The 19,124-nt window shown below is 40.9% G+C and overlaps 1 protein-coding gene across 1 annotated transcript; it reads right to left on the bottom strand.

Annotated features, from left to right (window-relative positions):
• Positions 1–311: 311 nt before the first annotated feature.
• LOC128115149 (zinc finger protein OZF-like) lies at positions 312–19,106 on the bottom strand. The gene is given in 5 exon segments (XM_052745649.1): positions 312–502; positions 16,928–16,997; positions 18,024–18,248; positions 18,251–18,603; positions 18,683–19,106. Coding segments are annotated over 5 exon segments (1,263 nt in total).
• Between the last annotated feature and the right edge of the window lie 18 nt (positions 19,107–19,124).

The raw sequence follows: 19,124 nt of genomic DNA, 5'->3' as shown, positions 1-19,124 counted from the left end.
GAAAAAGCTTTCCTATCAGAGTAAGGACCTTTCTGGGAAAACAGTAAAGCTGAACTGTGTCTGAAGCAGTTGTGCTGTTGAGTCAGAACTCTGTCTGGGGAAAAAGCCCATGTAAGGATTCAGTCCTTAATTACGTATTCAGCCTCTATGTTGTCCCATCCTAAAAAGCGTGTGGGCCCTCTGTGCATTCTCTGTCTCCTCTCCTTTTGCACTCCTTCCTCCCATCAACCACCCCTCTCTCCCTCCCCCCCTCAGTCTGTCTCTCTCCCCCCCAATAAAGCTCTAAAAAGGTAACCATGGCTATGATTCTTTCAATCACCACACTCCTCTGCTGGCATGGCTGCCATGGGCGGCGACCAGCCAGGAGGGGCAGCGCCATAGAATAAACAACATTGGTGCCGTTCAGACTCGGATACACCACCGAGCACCGAGGACCTGCTGTGACCACTGCCACCTCTATCCCCATCCAGCGCCTCTTCCCCCATCCAGCGAGACAGAGAACCTGCGAGATCTTGAGACCTCGAGCACATGCGCACCACTTATGGCCTCTGCTGGACCCCCTCACCTCTACCACCATGATTCTTCACCACAGTAAGTCCGCTGTTCTGATGGCTGTAGTCTGAGCTATATTCTTTAAGACAGACACCCCGGGGCTTGTCCTCGGGCTGTACTGGCAATGGCACATTTTCATTCCTGATGGGGAAAGTAAATGCTGTCTCAGGTCTACTGGGTGGACCAACTGCTGTGGGGCCGCAGGCCTTCACATCCCTTGATGAACAGGATGGCAAACTTGAGCTGATTCATGGATCTCTCTCCACTCTTTGGGGTCACCCAAGATTGTAGTCTGATCCCGGTTTGTTATTTTAATTTTTTATTTTTTTCTTGGCTATAGCCATGGGACAAAGGGGCAGATACATTGGCAGATAGGGGCGGGCACCAGTAAACGTGGCCACATAACAGCGCAAACCTGGCCACATAACAGAGTTGCAGGAACTTCTGCCAGTAAATGGGCAAATAAGAGTTAGTTTATCTCCAAGCTTTCTGCTAAAGTTCTAAACCCTTCTCCTTCCCCACATGTGCATCTGCCACTTGCAACCTTTTCTGTCTGACTTCCCTGGTCGGTGGGCGGGCTCAAATGGGCAGGCTTGGGAGGTTTCTACAACTCACCCTAACTCACCTTAACTCCACCCACTCATTCTCAAACTGCCTTGAGAAACACAGAGGAGTCTAGAAGCGGCTAAGATCCATACAAATAAGTTTACAATAATCAGGATGGCTCTTAAGCCAAAAAAAATCAGCTTATAGCCTACTGACAGATCTTCCAAACGCTGTCCTTAAGCCATCAATCATCAGAAAAAAAATTTCAGGACATGGAGTAAAATCTGTCTCTTGTTCCCCAGACCTCCCCGACTGAAACTTAAGCATCTGGAGAGCAAGGCTCCTGACCCCACAGACAAAAGAGCCATCTGTGGCATTTAAGGTGTGCCAGGGAAGAGATAAAAGGCCAGAAACAAAATTGCCAAGTGCTGGCACTCGCTGACTCCCAAAAGCTGTTGGGTCCCTGTTTTAAGTGAGGAAAAGGCCACGGGCTAGCAAATGCCCTGCCAGGCCATCAACAGCCACCTAGAAAGACAAAGAGTCAGCTGACTGCCCCCAGGCACCAAGATGAATGGGCACATCAAGCTAAGACCTCCAGCAGACCTAGGCTTGGCTACAGACATGGCAGGGAACCCAGAATGCAGCACGGAAGGGATCTGTTTCTTTCCTTCTGGACACCAGAGCCACTGACTCAGTCCTGGGAGTTTTGGAATGCCACCTCTCCTTTATGTCGGGTACAGAGGACAGCCTTACCACCTCTGGAAAGATTTAATTGCACTTTCAGAGTTACTTAATGAAAAAAGATTTTCAACTAAAATAAGAGCTCATTGCTTCACTTCAGATCCACTGCCTGTGTTTCTCACATGCATACAGACAGGGCCCTGATGTTTGCCTTGTTCCTAATTTCAAAAAATAATTTCTCATGTACCACAAGCTTTTTTCTTCCCAATTCCCTGTTCTAACTCACTGTTCAGCTAATGGTACAGGACCACCACAGAACCAGAGTCCAGAGATAATCAAATAAGAAACTGTAACAGCTAAAAGGTATTTACACCCCCAGACCCAAAACCATCTGGGTGCTACAAAAGACTTTAATGTAAACATCTATTACTATGAGATGCTTTTAACAATTGATCATCTGTCTCCTAGATGCTGAACTAGTAAAGGAAACAGGTGCTTTAAAATAATCTGTCTCTTATAAAGCTTACCATGTTTCAAAATCCATAGTGGCAGGCCAGATCTACCTCAGATAAATGCCAACTCAAAAATAATAATGATGCTTTTATCTCTCTTAAGTTTTTTTCTGTGTCACCAGCATCTTGTCAAACAGAAAGTTCACAGCCACAGCCAAGAGGGATACAAATGAGCAAACAGATGACAGGCAGCATTCCACAACACCTGTCTACCTTGGAAAACTCCCCTTCTCCATTCCCCCAGAGCCAATTGACATCCAAGAGTCAGCTGGAAGCAGTTTTTGAAATGAACGACACCCCTAGTCCCATCTACCTGCTTTTTTTTTTATAATAAGGGAAAGTCTGGGATGTAAGTATTCAGTCCTTAATTACATCATCAGCCTTTGATGGTGAACCAGCCTAAAAAGTGGGTGTGCCCTCTGTGTGCTGTCTCCTCTCCTTTTCTGCTCCTTCCTCCACTTGGCCCCCCCTCTTTTCCTTCCCCTCTGTCTCTGTCTCTGTCTTTGTCTCTCTCTCTCTCCCCCAATAGAGCTCTAAAAAGGTAACCAAGGCTGTGATTCTTTCAATCAGCCAGCTCCTCTGCTGGCATGGCCACCATGGGCAGTGACCAGCCATGAGGGGCAGCGCCATAGAATAACCAACAGCCCCGCCAGGGCAAAATAGAACTATCCAGGAGTAAACCTTTCTTTTCTGTCAGAGAAATCATCTTTTTGAGAAAAGCTTTGTTTCAACTGACTCCTTGAGATGAGGGAGTGTAGCCCCTCTATCCTTGAGCACCCAGACAAGCAAACACAACCCACTCGGGGACTGGGCCAGGTGAAGGCCTGATGAGGCAAAACACCTGTCCTAATGGGAGTTGAGAAACGGCAAAACCCTCCCTTGTTAGATTTTCAGTCTGTACGCAAACCACACTGTAGTTGGAGAGCTTTTCTCTCCAGGTCCCACCAAGTCCTGCCAGTTCCAGAGCCCACTTATAAAAGAAACACACAGATGTTTACATTATTTAAACTGCTTGGCCATTAGCTCAGGACTATCATTGTCTAGCTCTTACTCTTATATTTAGACCATTTAAATTAATCTATACTTTCCCACGTGGCTTGTGGCTTACTGGTACCTTACATCTTGCTTGTCCTGGCAGCGGCTCCAGGCAGTCTCCCTCTCTGCCTTCCTGTTCCCTCAATTCTCCTCTCTGTTAGTCCCGCCTATACTTCCTGTCTTGCTACCAGCCAATCAGTATTTATTTACACAGAGCAATATCCATAGCACCACACAGACTCCTAAAACAGAAATGGACAAAAATCCCCTACCTTCAGTAGCAGGGAAAGCTACCACTCTAATGTCAGAAACTGTTTCAGGAGTAGAGGGAATAAACTGAGACCAAACTGGGTACTGTCAGGGAGAAAGACTCTGAAGAAACAGAGGGGACAGATTCCTCCCCAGAAAATGCATGACCTGTGAAAGCTGCTAAGAATTTGAGGCAGATTGGGGTGGGGGGAAAGCCCCTACCCCCTAAGGAAGCTAGCAGAGGTACAGAGCTGCAGACAGATTCCTGAAGCTCTGCATCTCGGGGGAAAGGGACAAGCAAAATGAGAATAAAATCAGTGGGAGAAAATCTCTCCGAAGGAGCTATGGAAAAGCTCTGTTGTAAATGTTTTTCACTGACTGGCTAAAGCCAAGACAAGCCCTGAGGAAAGTTGCTATCAGGAATGCCAGCCTCAATGCCTGCCAACAAGGCATCTGCAGTTATGATTTGGGGCCAGTGTCAAATGAAGGAGAGACACCTGTAGAAGCCAGCTGAGGAGAGAATAGAAAACTCCCAATGTGCCATAGCTGAAAATGAAAATGCTTGTTCATACCTCCCGTTGCAAAAGCAAAAAACTTTGTTCAAACCTCCCAGGCAAGAATTTGTAAGCAAGTCTGGTAGAAGAGATCCAGTTGACTCTCAGACCCAAAAAGAACTATGGGAAATGAAGTCCAAAAGCTAGCTCTCAATTAGGGACTGATATAAGGGAAATGCATTCTGAGAAAGGGAGGTTTTTAGCTAAAGATGGCCACATTACCCTGAAATACTTTGGTCAGCTTGAAAATACATTCACGGTAAACTTAAAATACAGCTTTTAAAAGAATGAGGAGGAAAATCATCTAAAAGTTTAAGTGTCAGTTCCAATGAAATATTGAAAGGATATGGAACTAGATGCTTCAGGGTTTGGGGCTCCACTGGTAAAATGCCTTATTTACCCCAATAGCTGTGCAACGTTTTTACCGTAGTTAGATGACAAAAAGTTACCTTCCAGAGCAAACAAGCCACCTAAAATCCTTAAGAAAGCAGTTTATACACTGAACATTGTTTTAGATATGAAGAAACTTATGGGAAAATAAAGTTCTTTGCCTTTTGAAAAAATGCCTGCAACGAGTAGTTCCTTTGCAAATCTAATAAGGAGACAAGAAAACAGGCATTCAAAAAGAAATGACTGCTTTATAGATGGGAACAAACTTCAGAAAATCTAGCTGTCTTACAAAAGAGTTGCTTCACCTAAAATTTCCTTATAAGAAATCAATGCTAAATATCACAGCTGCTAATAACATCAGGACCCTCTTCCTGAGACTTAGAGGCTGGCCCCCAGCTCCCATCTTGCTCCAGACTTCCCTTTTGGAACACTGGTGAGTACCCTTCCTTGCCCCAGACCCCATCCCTGGGCACCAGCCACTCCAGGGAAGACCTGCCCAACTTGGCCCCAGGTTCTGGCCACCGGGCAGGTTCCCTGCTAGCCCCACCGGGAAGGATCCCCTTCTCCAAGACCCCTGGCAGACCCTGCAGTCTCCACGCCCTGCCCCCACGCCCATCCGCCTGAGCCCCAAGCCTCTTCCTGAGACTTAGAGGCCGGCCCCCAGCTCCCATCTTGCTCCAGACTTCCCTTTTACAACACTGGTGAGTGCCTGTCCTTGCCCCAGACCCCATCCCTGGGCACCAGCCACTCCAGGGAAGACCTGCCCAACTTGGCCCCAGGTTCTGGCCACCGGGCAGGTTCCCTGCTAGCCCCACCGGGAAGGATCCCCTTCTCCAAGACCCCTGGCAGACCCTGCAATCTCCACGCCCATCCGCCTGAGCCCCAAGCCTCTTCCTGAGACTTAGAGGCCGGCCCCCAGCTCCCATCTTGCTCCAGACTTCCCTTTTGGAACACTGGTGAGTACCCTTCCTTGCCCCAGACCCCATCCCTGGGCACCAGCCACTCCAGGGAAGACCTGCCCAACTTGGCCCCAGGTTCTGGCCACCGGGCAGGTTCCCTGCTAGCCCCACCAGGAAGGATCCCCTTCTCCAAGACCCCTGGCAGACCCTGCAGTCTCCACGCCCTGCCCCCACACCCATCCGCCTGAGCCCCAAGCCTCTTCCTGAGACTTAGAGGCCGGCCCCCAGCTCCCATCTTGCTCCAGACTTCCCTTTTACAACACTGGTGAGTGCCTGTCCTTGCCCCAGACCCCATCCCTGGGCACCAGCCACTCCAGGGAAGACCTGCCCAACTTGGCCCCAGGTTCTGGCCACCGGGCAGGTTCCCTGCTAGCCCCACCGGGAAGGATCCCCTTCTCCAAGACCCCTGGCAGACCCTGCAGTCTCCACGCCCTGCCCCCACGCCCATCTGCCTGAGCCCCAAGCCTCTTCCTGAGACTTAGAGGCCGGCTCCCAGCTCCAATCAGCTCTCTTTATAAGATCAATTCTATTGCATTTGGGATATTTGCTGTTAATTTCTCCCAAAAAATTACTGCAAGCTTTTTGCCAAGGTTCACTTTCTATCCGTAATTTTTCAATGTCCTCCTTAGTTAAAGGTACGACAATTTCTGCTGGGTCTATTCCTGCTAATTGACGAAGTCTCAATTTTCCTTTCAAAATCAAGTCAGAGATTTTTTCCACATAAGTTTTTAATTTTTTATTTGGTTTATTTGGTAAAAATATCCATTCCAATATAATATCTTCCCTCTGTATTAATATTCCTGTTGGAGAATGCCTAGAAGGTAAAATAACCAAAATGCAATGCAGTTTTGGATCAATACAATCCACATGCCCTTCATGTACTTTCTTTTCTACCAAGGCCAATTCTTTCTCAGCTTCAGGTAATAATTCTCTTGGACTATTTAAGTCCTTGTCACCTTCTAAGGTTTTGAACAAATTATTCAGTTCATCATTTTTTTACCCCAACAATAGTTCTTAGATGAGAAATGACTCCAAATAATCTTTGAAAGTCATTAAGAGTCTGTAGTCTATCTCTCCTAATTTGCACCTTTTTGGGGTCTAATTTTTTGTAGCTCTATTTTATATCCTAAATAATTAATAGAATCTCCTCTTTGTATCTTTTCAGGAGCAATTTGTAATCCCCAGAAAGGCAAAATTTTCTTTACTTCTTCAAACATTCTTTCTAAAGTATCTGCATTTGAGTCAGCTAGTAAAATATCATCCATATAATGATAAATTATAGATTTAGGAAGTTTTTTACGTACCACTTCCAAAGGCTGTTGTACAAAATATTGGCACAGAGTTGGGCTATTCAACATTCCCTGTGAGAGAACCCTCCATTGAAATCTTTTAACAGGTTGAGAATTATTATAAGTAGGCACTGTGAAAGTAAATCTTTCTCTGTCTTTTTCTTGTAAAGGTATTGAAAAGAAACAGTCTTTTAAATCAATAACTATGAGAGACCATCCTTTTGGTAACAGAGTAGGCAAAGGAATTCCAGATTGTAGAGAGCCCATTGGCTGAATTGCTTTGTTAATTGCTCTAAGGTCTGTTACCATTCTCCATTTACCAGATTTCTTTTTAATAACAAATACAGGAGAATTCCAAGGGCTCGTTGATTCTTCAATATGATGACCATTTAACTGTTCTTCTACCAGCTCTTCTAAAGCCTGGAGTTTCTCTGTTGTTAAATAAATTTAAAAAGTTAAATTAAAGTTTTATATATAGAAAGGCAATATAATGGTTCCATATAAGCATACATTTGTGGAATTAATGTGAAAGAAAAAGAAAGTTGCAGAAGGATTGTGAATGTAGAAAGGATATAGTAGGAGGAAACATTTGGAATGAGGTACTTGAGTCTACATAACAGAAAGTTGGAATGGATGAAACATTGGTTGTTTGGAGACAGGAATGGAAAGGAGACAAAAAGTGGAGAAAAGGCTCAATGTACTGCTTTACCTCAGTTTCCTTGCTCTAAAAATAATAAATAAATAAATAAATAAATAAATAAATAAATAAATAAAACCTTATTGAAGCATGACAGTAATACTGAACCAATGGCACCTCCATCTCAAGAAAACACTAGCAGGACAAACCTGCATAGGAGGAAAGCCAGGAGCAGCCCTGACTGTTCCTGGACAAGGGCGGCACCTGTGACATTTCTTAGTGCTAATGTGTCCTCTGTTCAATATTACATCTTCTTTTAAACTTGAGAAGCAACAGCAAATCTCCAAATTATTTTAGATTAGAATGAATTTTTGTACAAAGATAAATTCCTAAGGTTACAAAGCTATACTCAAACTAAGAAGAGTTAACTTAGAGGTCTATGTCTAAAATTGTAAAATCTTAATCTTATAAAAGCTACTAGCTTGTTGTAAACTGTTAAAGATAATTAAGACATGTAAATTAATGACCAATCACCATATGAGGATCAAATCCTTTAAAGTGCCCAAAGCTAAGTTTGCATTCATACCGAGTACAACTATGATTTATTTTAAAAACAAGATTTGCCCTTCTATATATGATCTCAACTTAAGCCTAAAACAATTAACTAAAAAAAAGTTGGCTTAAAATCAGGTATACTTAATAGCTGGTTGCTTGATCAAATTATGCATCTATCCAATAACTCACTAGGAAAATAAGAAATTATATCTAATAAATAGATCCTTAAGAAAAAGAAATTTTATACTGTTTTATTATCAAATGTTTTTTTGAAATTTACATTTTTGTACAAAATAACAAAAAATGAGTGATAAGAAACAACATAAACAAACATGGATGCATTTTTAAAAACAGGAGTAAATTGAAATCTAGAATGTTTTTAAAATATTTCTTCTTGTGTGGAGTGTTTACCCACCAACCCCACAGCTCTCCCGAGTTTTCTTGAGTGTGAGCAGCAGGAAATATTAGATAGAAGGATTTATTGCGGAGATAAACAGATAGAAAATAAAGGATAGCCTCAAGAGGGCCTGGAACCTATTCCAATGGTCACCAATGCTCTCTGCCCCAGGGTTTTTATAGAGACACCCAGGGGTGGAGCAAAAGACCTCCTCCCCCAGCACAGCCAAATGCAGACCATTTCAGACACCTGCACTCAGGCCCATGGTCCTAATCATCCTCTATGCGGACATGCTGGGTAAAGCCACTAGGAACCAAAAACGGGGTCCCCCGTTCTTGATAATATGATGGTCAAAAAATGAAACCATAATTGTATGTTCTTAAATCTCCTGGGAGGACAATGGGGAGTTATACCAAAAATTCAATCAATAAAATTAGATTATTGTAGTGGGTAGCCATTGCAGCTTTGGTCTGGAAGCTCCAACCCCGATTGAGATTTCGGTAACTGTCACGCCTACAAGGCAGAGCTGAGAGAGGACACTGAAGACACTGGCTGTCTTACAAAAGAGTTGCTTCACCTAAAATTTCCTTATAAGAAATCAATGCTAAATATCACAGCTGCTAATAACATCAGGACTTAAAGCTAATGAAATGTAAATACTAAATCCTGAAAGTGCTTTTTCTCAGAGTAAGCTAATGAAGGATACGTTTCATGAAAGAACATCTATGTTCTTGACTCTTTTGAATAGTAGCAGTTTTGATGAAAATACTGGGCTAGTAAAAATATCAGAAACATCACCATTGTTAAAGAACTCATGGCAAATACAGCTTTAAAAAATTAAGAAGGGGGAATATTGTACCACAGTTTGAGTATAAAAAGCAACTAAATTTCCATGATATCAAGGTTCCATCCTACAGTCTGGGGATAGTAGGAGTACAAAGAGGCTTCCAGACTGCTGAGGAGTTTGAGACAATTGTAAATATGTTTCAACAACATTTTCAGACCTGCTGAAAGCTGGAGGTCTGGAACCTGACTCCAATTTAGACAACTATCTTCTGTTGGGAAATTGACTGTTATGGAATGACTAGCTAAGCCATTCAGAAACAGAATATTCCTTACAAGGTTTTTCTCTTTTTTCATTTTGGGTTTGCTGTAAACTGAGATAACTCTTAATAGAGTTGGTATAAAACATCTGAAATGCATAGCAACAGAAGTCACTAAATCCCAGAGTTAAGAGAGCCATTAAAGAATTAAACTCTTGTTTTTCAAGAACTTTTAGAATGATAAGCTCTGAACTTTAGAAATGATTTGCGTACTTTGTCTAGTTAAGAGAATCTAATACAGAGAGTGGTGATAATTAAGAGTAAAAAGTAGAAAATTATTCTATCTTGTTAGAAATTGTCAAATCTCTAAGTGTTTAGAAATCTTTAGGTGTTTGCTAAGTTAGATATATGCTAATGGTAGCCCTATAAGTTTGTAAAATAGAGCTATAGAATTTCTTTAAGAATATAAGCTTGCAAGAAGTATCTAATGTAGTCCTAAAAACATGTAGTAATAAGCTTGTAAAAGTAAAGATGCTAGTTGTAAATGTAAGTTTAAATAAGCATAAGATGAATATAAGTAAATAAGAATTATATTTGTTAAGGTAGTCTTAGAGTTTCCTTAAGGATATAAGTAAATAAGAAGTATATGTGAGTTTATTTTTTTAAAAAAAGTGTAAATGTTGAATGTGAGTCTAAATGCTTTGCAAGATATGTTACATGTGAGTTTGTGAACAGTGTAAATATTGAGTGTGAATCTATGCTTAACGTACACGGTAAAAAAAAAAGGGGGGGGGAGAGAGACACAGAAGTTAGTGTCATAGTAGACTGCAAAGCAGGCAGTCTGAATGGTTTCAACAGCTCCAGAAGCTGCTAAGAAGCTAAGAATGGTGGACGCCAGAACCAGCCATAAGGCATTCACAGCTGAGATTCGTGGAAATTGACACAACACAGAAAAACTTGAGCTAACATTAAAAACGGTGCGGTTTAGACTACTAATGTACCTAAAAGGTCTCTGGCTTGAGAATAAAAGTTGTAGAGACTCTTGTTTGAACTAAAATTGTTAACTGCAAAAAGTTTTGGTTGTAAAACGTCTCTTCATATTTGGAAGTGAAAGCCTGATATCAGAATTTACTTTTTTTGAACTTTTTGAACTTAAAATAATGAGATAAAACTACAAAAAGATTTTGGTTATGGAATTCTTTATACTTTGAAGGCTAGTTCCAGAATTTATCATTTGAATTTTGGGACTTAAGAAATGAAATGAAAAATAGATTTCATTGCAATGGGACAATTTTGAGTTTACTTATAGTAATGACCTAGGAACTGTTTTCTGGAAATGGGTTAAAATGAACTGTTTAAATGAAGAAATTTTTTTCTACCTAGAATCAAGATGCTGTTTTGTGTATGCATATATGCTTTATTAACTGGTGATTCATGAATTGCTTTATAGAACTGTTTATGTAAACATGGAATTACTTATGGAACTGGTTTTGTGTTACAAATGGAACTGTTTAAACAGAAAAGTTTGGGTTCCTCTAACTAGGTTTGAGATTTTATTTAAAAAATTATAAAGAAAAGGAGGAGTTATGAGTGAATTAAGGTTGAATTATGTTTGCAAAAACTATGTTTGATCTATTGGTATTAATGTGCCCAAGCTGTGGGGTTTGTGGGTAAATGACCCTGAATGCTAATACCTACTGAATCTTCTCCAGTGCCCAAACACAGACTTTTAATCAAACCTCAACTCTCTGAAAACTCAGTTTTCAGTGTGAACATCTGAATGCACACACACAAAATTCTGATAATCTGTCAAGTTTAGGATTGGAAAGATGGCTCAGCAGTGAAGGCTACATTTTGCTCTTGGAGAAGACATGAATTTCATCCCCAGATCTAACGTGGTGATACACAATCATGCCTACATCCTCTTGCCTAGGATCTGATGCCCTCTTCTGTCTTCTGTGCACACCAAAAACTCATGGAGAACATATATACATAGATGCAAAACACTCATACAGTTGAAATAAAATAAGTAAATTCAGTAAATCAAAAACACAACCTCCAAATCTCTTATATGTCACCATGGATAAACAACCAGGCAAACATAGAAATGTGACAAATATCTGTAGGTAAAAGTATAAATTAGTAATTAAAAGAATCAAGAAATTAGATAAAAGAATAGAATTCCATGATTGTAGACAGGAAGCTTCATTACTATGTCAGTACAGATTTAAGCTATAGATTCAACAAAAGTCCAACAAAATGTCTAACTAGTAATGCTGTCAACAACCGAAAAATGAAAAAAGATCACCAAGAAAAACAAATGATCCACACAAGATTGAATAAATAGCATACAAAGTGACATCAACTGGCTTGAAAACTTCCTATATACCTAAAATAAGACTGTACTGTTTGGAAAAGGATAAAGACACTAAAAGAACATCAGAGAAAACTTAGAAATAAACAAGATAGAAATATAGTCAGTGTTGACAAATGAGGACATGAAAACTACCTCAAAGGATTTCATGTTACCTTGGAGAAACCTACAGGACCTCACTGGTCACCATGGGAAGTCATGGGACCTCAAGGAACCTCATAAGACCACCTGGATCACCATGGAAACTCTCACAACACCTCATAGGTCCTCTTTGCCAAGTGGTGCCATTTCCATCCATGCCTCCCATGACCTGGTGTCTTTGCCATTTATCTGCCAGTGAGTGCTTTTACATTTTTATTGCTGTATAACTATGCCACTGCACAGGCCCGATGAACTGCAGATGTTCCTATGGCCTCCTTTAGCTGTTTGTCTTAGAGCCAATTGTGGTTTAATGATTTTGTGATATCTTCTTCCTCAAACTTGGCCATTCCATCTCAAGTCTAGAGGTTGACACTTTCCATTAGTTTGGGATCCATCAATGGTTGATGAGCCATCAGTAAACCATGCCTTAGCCAAATGATTTGACCATTCTGTTGGTCCCTGCAGTTCAATAGTTGCCTCTCTTGGAGGAGGAGTGACCACTTTAGGTTCTGAACTATTTCTTCAGGGCTAACCATATCCCAGTCACTAAGGAATTCTGATATGTACCATTTCCACTGTAATACTTTTTCTTCCATGCTGAGGACTCTGCCTTTGAAGAGATCCAATCCACCATTGTAAGGGGTGCCCAGATGACCATAGGATAGTTGGCCTTCACTATCAGGTTCTCTATGCCTCAAAAAAAAAAAAAAACGTAGATTTTTTTTTCTGAGATGATATTTATCTCCTTATATGGAATGTGTTTACAATAGAATCCATATGGTAAATATAGGTGGATTCTTTTTGCTTTATGAAGAGTCCATAGATGCCAATTAAGCAATAAATATGATATCTATCATCAGGATACCATCTGGTTAAACAGTGGTCAAGGTTGCATGCACAGAGAAGAGCACAAAGGCAGCCACAAAAGCTGCTCTTTTTTTCTTGTCCATATTGGAAATTAGCTGCCTTACTAGTAATTCTGTAGAGGATTGATTACAATAACCCTTAACCACGGCATCTAACTTTTGACCCTGAGTAGTGGCATTAAAAATGTGAACTACCACGCCTTTAAGAAACAAGTAAGCTATAGAGATCTGTCTGTCTCTGCAGGGATGAAGAGCATGGGCCATCACTGCTCTCGCAAGCATCTTAGCTCCCAATATAACTCTGAGAGATTTAGAAAAACAGTTTAAGCTGTAGTAACCCTTTGAACTTACTTTAAAAAATGTAAATCTCTTAACTGTGATTTTTAACAGCAAACAATAAAAATATCCTTTTTGTTTAAGAAGAAAACTCAAAAGTTGGTGTCCAAAATGTCATGGGTCATGTTACAATCCACAGTCTAACACTGAAGCATGGAATTGAGACATGTAGTACAAGAAAACCCATGTTTCATTTCATGCCAGTAAGACAAGAGTGCTGTTGGTAAATTATCAGTTGAAATTTTTTTTTAATTTTTTCTTGTCTGATCACATGAAAGGCATTTATTAGTCTTCATATTAGCTTGGACTGAATGACCAAGCTGATGAACTATCACCTCTTCTTATTCAGCAGGTCCTTCCTATTCAAATCTTACCTTTATCAATCCTGATGGTATTCGCCACTGTTTTTCTCCTGTGAAAGCAAAGGTAAAAACTCTTCCCCATGAAACACATATCCCAGTTTCCATTCTAGGTTAATACATCTTTAAAATATACAAACTAATTTAATTCAGAAGTTCTTTGTACTATACAATATCTCTCTGTGCCTATTGTCTGTTCTCATGGGCATATAAAAATTTGATGTAGCCGGGCGGTGGTGGCGCACGCCTTTAATCCCAGCACTCGGGAGGCAGAGGCAGGCGGATCTCCGTGAGTTCGAGGCCAGCCTGGGCTACAGAGTGAGTTCCAGGAAAGGCGCAAAGCTACACAGAGAAACCTTGTCTCGAAAAACCAAAAAAAAAAAAAAATAAAAATAAAAAAAAATAAAAAAAATAAAAAAAAAAAATTTGATGTTAATAAACCACTGTGTAATCTAACTTTGGGAGTTTTGATGCTGACAGATAGTGATTAGATGAAATTTGATATTGGGGCCTCCAGAAGACCCACTCAGAAAATTTCCCAATGTCAAAGGGTTACCTTGTCTGTCCCTTCATGATCTGAATCCAGCAGTACAATGCCAGCATTTGCCAAGCCTTCTGCATACTCCAGAAGGCTGAGACCTTTTTTAATTATCTCTAGAAAAAATGATGGGCATTCTATGCAGGGGCTTTACCATGAGCCACAATATTCCCTGGATTTATTAAATAATGCACTGTACTTATGTTTATTGCCATAACTGAGTTTTGGGTCCAGAAGCTCAAAACTATATACTAAGGCCATTTACAACATTCCTGCAATCACCCCATGTTCCATACTGGTTATGTTTCCCTTTCACAGTGAGCTTACACTCACTGGTGGATACTTGTGATGTAGGTGGCATATCAGAAGTTGTAACATGTGAAGTGTTGCAGAGTAATGGGAATCACAGGGAGAGTGTAGGGAGTCATGGTGTGATGGGGCTGGCTGATCACCATTGGTAATGTCCAGGCTGATTTACCAGTGCAGGAGTCCTGGTCGTCATCCTGTAGGCTGAGGAAGGTGGTCCCTAAGGCTTTATCTTGCAGAGGTGAATGATGGAGACTGAATCCCTGAGCTGTCTCCTCAACAGCCCAGGGCTTGCATCAACTGCATCTATAGCAAGACACAACCACACACCTCTGAACATAAATCAAAAACCCACAATCATTGTCATAGATGGCTAAAGCAGGGACATGTCCCTGAGGTACCTGGACCAGGCTGGATCCAGCAAGCTATCCCTCTCTGTACAGAGATGGTTTTCTCTATGTTCCATCACCTGACCATGCTCCATAGAGCCAGTAATAACTATATTGTCTGCAGCAAGTCTGTGATTTGGCTTCTCAGTGCTTTCTCCTCCTCTTCTTCATCTTCTCCTCCTGATATCTGGCCAGCTGCACCTCAAAGGTTCCTTTAGCAGAAAGGCTTCTTTGGCAAATTCTGTATTCTGGAGGGGAAAGGGGTTTTATGAGCGGCCACCCTGAGCCAGGGTGCAACCAGGGACCTTTTCACTGGAACTTAGTACAGGGTACCAGATTCAGGACAGGAGCTGATCCAACTCAGAACCTGTGTTTGAATAACCCAGGTGCAGAAAATGTTCCTCATTTAAATGTTTGGGAAGGAAAAAATTCAAACAATTATTTTGTTATCCCTTGATGGGATAACAGATCATGTTTTGATGTTCATCAAATCTTGGCATCCAGATTGGCCTCTTCAGCGGGGGAAATATTCAGCTTCTAGGGATTTGAACTTGATCTCAGGTAAAATAAAGTACAAAAGGGGTGGAATATATAGGGCCAGAATGACAAACAAGAAAAGTAAAGCAATATGTGGACAATACAGCCATGAATTTAAGGGGATGTGATTTGTTACCACAATCAAAAACACAGATTAACTTTTAATGACTCAAGGCCCTGTGTACTCACAGCACAAATAAACCAGGCACTGTCCACTGTCTAAAATTCAGGTCAGCAAATACTTTGTCTATTTGGCTCTAGATAGAAAGTCACAATGCCTCCCCTGTCCTTAGGGTCTCCATTGGCACATCTTGGGGAATTCTAGAGTCTAGAGATGCCTTGCCATGCCCAATAACCCATAAAGTCAACTTGGAGTATAATATCAATTTATGAAATGCCCAACTTTGACCTGTGACCTGCACACGTGCACATTTACACAAAGAATACACACAAAATGATACAACTGAGGTCTAGAGAGATGATTGTGGGGGTAATGATATTTGCTGCCAAACCTCTTCTATCAGAGAAGCATCCCTGGGAAGCAAATAGTTGAAGGAGGAAATGGATTCAGGTAAGTTGTCCTCTGATTCCCACACATGCATGCCCACACCCCTACATTAATAAATACTTGGAGACTTAAAAATTTTATAAGAGTACACATGGGATACATGGGTTCAACTCCTATGAATGGTCCATTTATTGTCTTTCGACTTTGTTGAGTGACTTGACCTCCGTATGCCTATTATTCAGACAGATGTAAGTGCACCACACTTGTTACCATAGTTACAATAACCAGTTGAAACAATACCCAGAATTGCTCTAGCCACAATTGTCTTCCTTCTCTGTTTGTTTCCCATGTGAGAAGTGGAAGGATTCTGCAATACTGTGCCTACTGGGAGGTTTTTCAGTTTTGTGTAATCTCAGCTTAGTGTGCTCCACCAGTGAGCAAGAAGGAAGCCTCTTTTCCATCACTCTCCTTGTCCTTGTCCAGGGACTCCTGGGCACAGCTCTGGCCCTGACATGCTCACTCACCCTCTATATGAGGCCACTGAAGCTGCAACTAAGCCATGACCATGGTCTTGGTAGTATATATCTCTCTTTATGAGCAATGCCTCACACCGCATTTGTGGCCCTAGCCCACATGAGACTCTCAGGACATTTTGACCCCAAAGAGGATTGAATTCCTGGGCCTCTTACCATCGTTCCATGATGAAATGCTGGCATTCTATTTCAAGCAAGGTTCAGGTATATAATCCAACCCTAGAAACATTTTGATCTTGTCAAGCACCTCTGGCTACTACCTGTGAGGCCCAGGACACACAGTTAGGCCACTCTGTGCTCTGGCTTGTTCATTCCCTATTCCAGCCCTGTTCTCCAGGTACTTAGGAAGCTGAGGCCAACGGACAGGATTCAAGGGCTACAGTGTGAGTTCTAGGCCAGTCTAGGCAACTGAGATAGACCCCATCTCAAAACACACACACACACACACACACACACACAGTTTATTTTAACAAAAGTTTGTGTTTGCAGTTTTGATTTGGTTTTGAGGCAGGTTCTCAGTGTAGACCTGTATATGAAAAACTCAGCTACCTCAATGTTTTCATAACAGATGTTGGTCATTGGATAGAATACTTGCTCAGCACACACAAAACCTCTGCATAAACAGGGCATGGTAGTAAAACCTGTCATCCCAGTAACTGGAGGTGGAAACAGAAACATCTGAAGTTCAAGGTCAGACTGAACTTCATCAGCCTGTTTAAAAAAGCAAACAATAAAAATCAACGATTAACAAAAAAAAAATCACAGCTCAGTGTTCATCATGGCATGGCTCAGCAGGTAAAGCTGCTTTCAACCAAGACGGATGGACCTGGTGTGGTCCTCAGAACAGACATGATAGAAAGGAAGAACTGGGTCACACAGGCTGACATCTGATTTCAAACTATACTATACATGTGGACTCACAAAGGTAATAATAATAAAATGAATCTTAAAAGAAATGAAAAGGGATGAGAAATTGTTTAGCAGTTTAGCACCTGGCGTGGACTGCACAGTGACCATTGCTGTTTGACAAAGTTCCAGCATTTCCTCATTGCCGATCTTAATTCTCCAGCATCATTTTTATTTCAATTTTAATAATTCTCACTATGTTATGGAGTTTCCTTATGCCTTTTACTGTGGGAAATTTATTTTGCTGGCTACACTGGAGGACGGGAACATATACATAGGCAAGGCAGTCTCTTTAAACAAAATTCTTGGAAAAAATCCCCACCACCATGGAACCACACAATGTGGTTACTATGCCTACTCCCACACATGAAGCCCCATTGTGTCCCCCTGATTACACCAAAAATAGAGAACAAAGATTTACTAACTGGATACACCTAGTTCCAGGGATGAAAGCAACTATGAAAGGAAACAATGGGTTCACATCCAGAAAGGCATGAAGATACTTGCTGAATTTATCACATTTTGCCCCAGGAAAAATGCTGTAATGAGGTTGATGGCTGCTTTTATCCTGGAATCATTAAGTCTGTTTTTAACCTGCTTGAGTCTAAACTAAGATTCAGTTATAGAGCATAAAATGTGTAGTCGTTTTTCAATAAAGCAGCAGCTATACTGCTTCATGTTCAGATCATGGCAGTCTCCTTTCTCTACTGATGCCTGATCTCTTCTTTGGGACCTGAAGCCATATGAAAATGGAATTCAGCAAGTACCTCATGTAGAACACACAATTCACTTTCCAGCACCTACATGGCAGCTCACATCTGAAATTATCACATTGATTACATCCATATGGTACTGGCTAGTATGAATTCTTTCATGACTTAGAAGGCTACTCTTTTGTACAAAGGCTTTACCACATTGATTACATTCATAGGGTTTCTCTCCTGTGTGAATTCTTTCATGACTTTGAAGACTAACCTTCGGAGCAAAGGCTTTACAACATTGGTCACATTTATATGGTTTCTCTCCAGTATGAATTTTTTCATGACATAGAAGGCTATATTCTTCTGTACAAAGGCTTTACCACATTGATTACATTCATAGGGTTTCTCTCCAGTATGAATTCTTTCATAATTGTGAAGAATACTCTTCAATGCAAAGGCTTTACCACATTGGTCACATTTATACGGTTTCTCTCCACTATGAAGTCTTTCATGGGTGAGAAGATAACTCTTCTGTATAAAGGCTTTATCACATTGAATACATTCATAGGGTTTTTCTCCAGTATGAATTCTTTCATGACTTTGAAGAGTACTCTTCTGTGCAAAGGCTTTACCACATTGATTACATTTATATGTTTTCTCTCCAGTATGAATTCTTTCATGACCTAGAAGGCTACTCTTCTGTACAAAGACTTTACCACATTGATTATATTCATAGGGTTTCTCTCATGAGAATTCTTTCATGAATTTTTTCATGATTGTGAAGATGACTCTTCAATGCAAAGGCTTTACCACATTGATTACATTCATAGGGTTTCTCTCCACTATGAATTCTTTCATGGGTTAGAAGAAAACTCTTTCTTGCAAAGGCTTTACCACAATGATGACAATCATAGGGTTTCTCTCCAGTATGAATTCTTTCATGACTTTGAAGACGACTCTTCTGTGCAAAGGCTTTACCACATTGATCACATTCATATGGTTTCTCTCCAGTATGAATGCTTTCATGACTTTCAAGATGACTCTTTTGAGAAAATGCTTTACCACATTCATTACACTCATAGCGTTTCTCTCCAGTATGAATTCTTTTATGACTGTGAAGACTATTCTTTATTGTAAAGGCTTTACTACATTGATTATATAAATAGGGTTTCTCTCTTGTATGAAATCTTTTATGACTGTTAAGATTTCTCATCTCTGTAAAGGCTTTATT

This window comes from Peromyscus californicus, unplaced genomic scaffold, assembly GCF_007827085.1.
Source record: "Peromyscus californicus insignis strain IS unplaced genomic scaffold, ASM782708v3 Scaffold_1__1_contigs__length_55948999, whole genome shotgun sequence".
In the NCBI taxonomy this organism is placed as follows: domain Eukaryota; kingdom Metazoa; phylum Chordata; class Mammalia; order Rodentia; family Cricetidae; genus Peromyscus; species Peromyscus californicus.
The sequence above is the reverse complement of the archived record's forward strand: the minus strand, read 5'-3'. Positions and strand labels throughout refer to the sequence as shown.